This window comes from Triplophysa rosa, linkage group LG9 (genome assembly GCF_024868665.1).
Source record: "Triplophysa rosa linkage group LG9, Trosa_1v2, whole genome shotgun sequence".
In the NCBI taxonomy this organism is placed as follows: domain Eukaryota; kingdom Metazoa; phylum Chordata; class Actinopteri; order Cypriniformes; family Nemacheilidae; genus Triplophysa; species Triplophysa rosa.
Window position 1 is genome coordinate 27,183,405 of NC_079898.1, and position 6,659 is coordinate 27,190,063.

At 43.4% G+C, this 6,659-nt stretch overlaps 1 protein-coding gene across 3 annotated transcripts in view; it reads left to right on the plus strand.

The window, feature by feature from the left end:
- LOC130558912 (adhesion G protein-coupled receptor A1) overlaps positions 1-6,659 on the plus strand; it is a 64,258-nt gene that overhangs the window by 30,919 nt on the left and 26,680 nt on the right. For 2 of the 3 annotated variants that reach the window (XM_057341636.1, XM_057341637.1), the window contains 2 exons: positions 1,920-2,097; positions 2,483-2,685. The exons of the other annotated variant lie outside the window; for it this stretch is intronic. In XM_057341636.1, coding sequence (XP_057197619.1) covers positions 1,920-2,097; positions 2,483-2,685 — 381 coding nt within the window. The remainder of the gene's footprint in view (positions 1-1,919; positions 2,098-2,482; positions 2,686-6,659) is intronic. 3 annotated transcript variants of the gene reach the window in all.

Below are 6,659 nucleotides of genomic sequence, written 5' to 3' on the forward strand. Positions count from 1 at the left end.
GAGAGAGGGCGAGAGAGAGAGAAGGTGAAAGAGAGAGAGAGAGAGAGAGAGAAGGTGAAAGAGAGAGAGAAAGAGGGCGAGAGAGAGAGAAGGTGAAAGAGAGAGAGAAAGAGAGAGAGTGAGAGAGGGCGAGAGAGAGAGAAGGTGAAAGAGAGAGAGAGAGATGGAGGTGACAGCCTGAGTTTTCTTCTGTTTTTCTCACACACAGAGAGCGATTCACGAGTAAATGAAAATCAATGTCCTCTTCACAATATCACAGCAGAATTGTGCCTGTCTTTGTTTACTCGCCAGCGGTTTAAGATAGAATCCAATTGGCAGTTGTCCTCTGGAGAGGTGTCACCTGTGAGGACGGGCTGTCATAGCAACAGTCAAGCATCATTCATCATTAGCTCTCTAACTCACCAATAGAAACGAGTCGACGCAGAAGAGATGTGTGTGGATTAGATAAACGGGTGACTGTTCATTGTGTTTTATCTCATCTTATGTTGTTAATATTCATAACACTCGTGGAGAGATGTGTAGCAATGACATAAAGACAAAGCCAGTTTAGTTTTTTATTTTCAGAACGTTGGTGTGACTTAATACTGATGAAATGAACAGAATACTAGACCTGCTCACATTACTGTCTATATCATGTTCAGTACAAACCTTTACAATAAAACAATCATTGAATTTGTTCATATTTGTTTTTCAGTAGAAAAAAAGTGCTGTCTGTTTTTATGTGAAATATTTTGTTCCTGCATATTTACGGACATTATAATAATTGTATTTTTGCATTGTGTAACTACAAGGCTGGTACATGCATATATTTGCCAAGGCACTAATGTATTGAACATGTATATGTACTATTGTGAGGAGCACGATTTAATATCAAAATAAGTAAATCTATAAAAATGCTAAATTTACCATCGTAATAGAAGAATAAAATGGAGCTGATGTGTTTTACATCTGAATGCAAACAGTGCTTCTGGAATGTGGCAGTGCACTCTGGGTAAAGGATGCTGGCTCTCCTCTGGAGCCGTGACTCACATATGGAAATCATGTGATGATGAATAAAGTGCTGCCCACTTTTGTGAATGAAAGTCCTCACTGCTGGTTTTCCTCTTTCACTCTCATTCCTGGAGCTCTGCCTGATGCTGACTGCAACCTTTTCAAGGACCCTTTCTTACACGTGTTGCACTTGAACTTGATGCTGTGTAAAGCCTCTTTATCTTAGGAAAAGTAAGTTGAGTAATTACAATAGTTTCCCCCAAAAGGCACAACAAAATCACTGATACTGTGGTCCAACTACTACCCTGAAGATTTCTATTTTGTGTTTTCTGTAAAGCTGCTTTTGCAACCATGCAAATTGTAAGAAGTGATATAAACTTGATGTCAATTTTACTGCCAAGATGGTTTTAATAGATGTATAGCACCTGAACTGTAAATAACATCCCTTTGGAAAGGTTGTTTAGGAGACCTTTCATACGTTAAATGACTAAATGCTTTTAATCCAACATGAATGCGTCACACAGCGTTGCAGTTTAACCCCATTTACCGTTTCCAAGATGTGTGCTCGGTGTCTGTCTGAACATCTGCTTATTGGCTTGCTTTAATCTAGAAATTGAATTCTAAAAGGCCAGAATAACATGCTGTTTCTCCCTCAGGTGTTGCTGCTGACACCACTCATTCGCTGCTAACAGATGCGGTGATGTTCTTCCACAGGCAGATTGATGGAGATGTATTTCTTTCATCAGTGGGGAATCAGGGGCTGGTGGGGAGGTGAGGTGAGGTGATGTGAGAGACAACATCATCTTCATCTCTGCGGCGATAAAGCCACTGTTTCCCCAGCAGTTTCCTCTAGTCAATGAGAAGAGCTCACGGACGCGCATCTGCGCATCACATGCCACTGCGCTTAACAGCCATTCTCCCGTTTGCAGAACACACTGGCCATCGCCTCCATTCAGTTGCCGCTGCCTGTGGATAACTGCACCTGTAAACTGCAGCTCATCGTCTTTCGCAATGGAAAGCTCTTTCCGTGCACGGGCAATTCGTCAAATCTTGCGGATGATGGCAAGCGCAGAAGCGTTTCCACACCAGTTGCGTTCACCAAATTAGGTAAGACTGACATTTTCCCTGCGGTTTATTTCTTTTCCCCAGTGCACCCTAGATATGCGCAAACACGTATGGACTGTTGGAAAGGAATAGATGCATTTTGACGGGATATTGTAACGGCGTCACAGAGGCGCATCGGAGTCGCGTTGCGTGCGTGATGCTGCTGCTGCAACAGTTGCGTTGCGTTTTCACACGTGCGCTTATTTGCCGTTCATAAAAAAACAACGAGATGCTGCACGAAGAGAGTGTCAGGACGACATTGACACCGGCCATCAGATGTCACACAAGCGCGCTTCGGTTTGTCCGTGTCATCGCGCGCGTATTTCATATGGTTGCACTGCAAGACTTGAGGACTTTGTTTGACGCAATGTGTTGCTCTCATGTGCAGATGGGTGTAGCCCCGTGCAGCCCGTTACCGTCGCTCTCCGACACTTCTCGGTGGGTGTAGACCCCATCGCAGCACACTGGGATTTTGACCTGCTGGATGGACACGGCGGCTGGAGGGCGGACGGGTGCCACATAACGGGCTCCGGACACAACACGACCAGCGTCCGCTGCGCACAGCAGCACAGCATCATCGCCGTGCTCATGGTAACATTCTCTCTCTCTATCTCTCTCTCTTTTGAGTTATCTGAAGGTCATTATTTGTCACTCTATGGGTCCCAGTTCATTTAGTAAAACCAGAAGGCGTTCAACTTTGTTGTTGTTTAGCAGGTTGCAAAGTAGTCAATGAAACACGGTGAGAACATTATGTGCTCTCTTAAATATTGTAATTCTGGTACAAATTCCGTCTTGTGCACATAAGAAAAGGCAAGTCCTGTGGACTAGTGATGAGGTTACATTTTCAAATGACATTTCTTAAATAGAAGGATCAGTATGTTTAACATAAGAACACAAAATAAGCAGGCAAATCCACGCCTTACGAAAATTAACCACAGTGTTACTACAGATACGACAAACAAAAACGTAGTTACTAGTTAAACCATGTTAACCACAAATTCACCTTAATTTTGCTACAGTAACAATAGGGTATTTGTCGTAAAAATGTGGTTATACGTATACTAATCAATTCACAAACAGGTTGGACACAACTTTTCCCTGTTACTGTTCCCGACGAACACGTTGCACCACCAGCCCATGGTAAGATGCGTGCTGCTGACTGAGAGCTGGCGGTTCGAACTCCACTAGACTTCAATCATCACCCTTGATCAAGCCTTGAACAAGTGCATGTTACTTTAGGTTGCATTCACGGGTACTTGAGTAATGAGAGAGAGAGTGTGTGTGTGTGTGTGTGTGTGTGTGTGTGTGTGTGCGTGCGCGCGCGCGCGTGCGTGTGTGTGTGTGGGTGTGTTCATGTTTGTATATCCCAGTGGGGACCTAAACCTGAATACACACCAACACATGGGGACTCGTGTCACCGTGGGGACCAAAATTGAGGTCCTCGTGGGCAAACAAGCTAATAAATTGTACAGAACAATATTTTTTTGAAATCTAAAAATGCAAAAAGTGTTCTATGATCTTTAGGTTTAGGGATAGGGTTAGGGATAGGGGATAGAATATACAGTTTGTACAGTATAAAAAACATTACGCCTATGGACTGTCCCCACGGGGATAGTCAACCAAAGCGTGTGTGTGCGTGTCTGCGCCCCTTTAATTCCTCATGGCACAACGGCTGTCAGATGCGCAGCGCTTTTGCGCGCAGCTCCGATGTAAAGGAAAGCGCAACTCCAACCTCTGCGTGAACGTATCAGTCTCGTCTCCAGTCACTCTCGTGGTCGGAATATGTCGATTGCCGAGTTCAAGCTGTACGGCAGTGATTTGATGCGGTTTTACCGGGAGCGCATCTGATCATCCGTAGTGCCGCCGAGCGGACGAGCTCACAGACGCCGAATGTTCACCGACGACTGGGATTCAATCGATTGGGAGGTCAGTCCGGTACATGAAAGCACTTTATTGCTAAACGTGTTGTAAATACTTACAATTGAGACACGTTGTCAAATAATTGTCTGTTATAGTTACGCTGGTGTTAAAGGCGTTAAATGTTTGGGTATCAAAGTGGTTCTCAGACAATTGCGCAAGACTTCAGAACAAAATGATTACAACGCTCATTAAATATGAACTGGATTCACTCCGGTATGAAGATCAGGTGTGATTTGGGTGTATTACGGTACAGTATGTGCTCGTGAGACCGAAGTGATTTTACAGTTCGAGTATCGAAATTGGCGATATATGCGTAATGCGCCTTTAAGAAGGGCGATGTTGAATAAGGCGATATATTTATGGTTTGACTGTGGATGTACTGTGTGTGTGTTTGAGAGTGTGACAGAGAGAGAGAGCGAGACACAGAGAGAGAGAGACGTACAGAGAGACAGAGAGAGAGACAGAGAGAGAGAGAGAGAGAGAGAGAGAGAGACGTACAGAGAGAGAGAGAGACAGAGAGAGAGCTGATGCAGTCACCACACCCGCAGTCCGCAGTGTGAGCAAAAAGAGCCTTTAAAATAATTTGCGACACATTTCTATCGAAACCTCGTTTGACGTGAGAGAGGAGGATCGCGAATGATGTCTGTCTGCTTCCTGCATCTGCGTGTTTCTGGACCTGTTGCTCAGTCTCATGCCAGCTCAAACATCTTGAGCTGGAGATGTTTAGTGGAGATCATTGACACAGGGTCTGGTTTAGAACGCAGAACACAAGCTGTTGTGGTGTTTTATTTACTTCGGTTCTCTACTTTATCTTCTGATCTTGTTTAATTTTCATCATACCGAAGCTGCTGCAGTCAATGTTGGTGAATAATCCACTCCTTATAATGCACTCAAACTTAAAATCATACAGTCTATCATATCTTCTTTTTCTAAATGATGTGTTGGAATTGGATTTATAAGGAAGTGGAGATTATAGACACAGTGGCTCGTGTCCTGTTGTATCTGTTGTTGACAAATCAAATAGTTAATTTAATGACATGTGGTTGGATTTTGTCTTGGAATAGTATCTTGGATAAATAGTACAATGTTCATCTGTGTTGCTATGAGCTTTATTGGAGGTCATGTTCGCTCTAAAACACACACACCGCATGTTTTTATATTCTAATTTATACATGTAAAGATTATTCGGCCATTTTCATACACTTAACAAACTACGTGCCGTGGTGGATAATTCAAGATTGATATAGATCTGTCATTTAGACATTAGTAAATTTAACCGTGTCAGTGTTCCTGCGTTGACCTTTGACCAGCTCTTCACATGAAGCGGTTTCGTTTGAGATGAGCTCAGAGGACGTGTGGAGCAGTGATGTGAAGGTTTGTGTGAAATCTGCTGATGGGAGGTTTGTTTAATGCACATTCAGCTGTGTCTTTCACCTTCACGACCCCCCAGCGGTCAGTGGCTTAGACACCTGATAGAAAATAGATATTGATTTCAAATTCCTAGGAAATCAATAAGTCACATGCGTGACGTGGAAGAGTGGAAGCATCCACACAGACACAGTGAACAGAGAAGCGTTTGGTTCAGTGTTCATTACTTGTGTTCTGTTGGAAACACTGGACTCCGTCTGAATGTAATCCAGCGTCATTCATCTAGAATCTAAAGCTTTGTGTCGACGGCTGACGGGTCAGGTCGCTGTTCATAAAGAAGCAGCTGATGTATGGCGTGTGTATAAGAACATACATGTTTGGAAAGGCTTCTCTCTGTCATGTGTTTTGGGTTCTAGATTCAGTCTGTTGTTGTGAGGTGGCGAGTCAAGAAGCATTTTTGTTGATGTTCTGGATTTATTTTCATGTTTAGAGTCACGTCTCGGCTCTTGCGCTGCTGTCACGTGTCACTCTTCAGGTGGACGCTGAGTTGATGGAAGGTGTAAAATGTGTTACATACGGCTGAAACCACGCCACGATATGTGTATAAAACACAAGTAGGAGTGTGAAGGAACGGTTTTATTCCGTAACTGTGGGCACAGATTCTGTGTGGGCTGCCAGATCTTTTTTCAACCTTAAAGCTACAGATCACCAAATAACTGTCTGCGAGTCTTTCTTCGGTGAAACACAAAATAAGATATTTTGAGAAATGTCTCCGTGGTTTTGTGTTCATACAATGGAAGTCAACGGAGTTCTGTGTTGTTTGATTATCAACATTCTTCAAAATATCTTCTTTTGTGTTTGGTTTGACGTAACGTGAGGGTGATTAAATGATGACAGAATTCTCACCTTTGGGTAAACTGTCACTTTTAGGCATCAAATGATTTTGTTTGTTTGTGTGAGACACGAAGTGTCTACAGGTGTGTGTGCTTTTCTGGACCCCTTTCATCTCTGTGGTGGGATTTCCTCAAAGCATGTCTAACTCAGTCATTCTGTGTCCGAGGTAAAGAATCAGATTGTAATGTGTGTGTTTGAAGCAGAGGTCAGTCCTCCATCAGTTCATGTGTTGTACACAGACGAGATGAGAGATGGACTTTAAAAGCAAATGAAAGATTTGGTCAATGTTCTCCTCACTCGGCGAGCTCTACTGAGACTTCTGATCCTTTCACCTGATGATCAACACGTGTGTGTGTGTGTGTGTGTGTGTGTGTGTGTGTGTG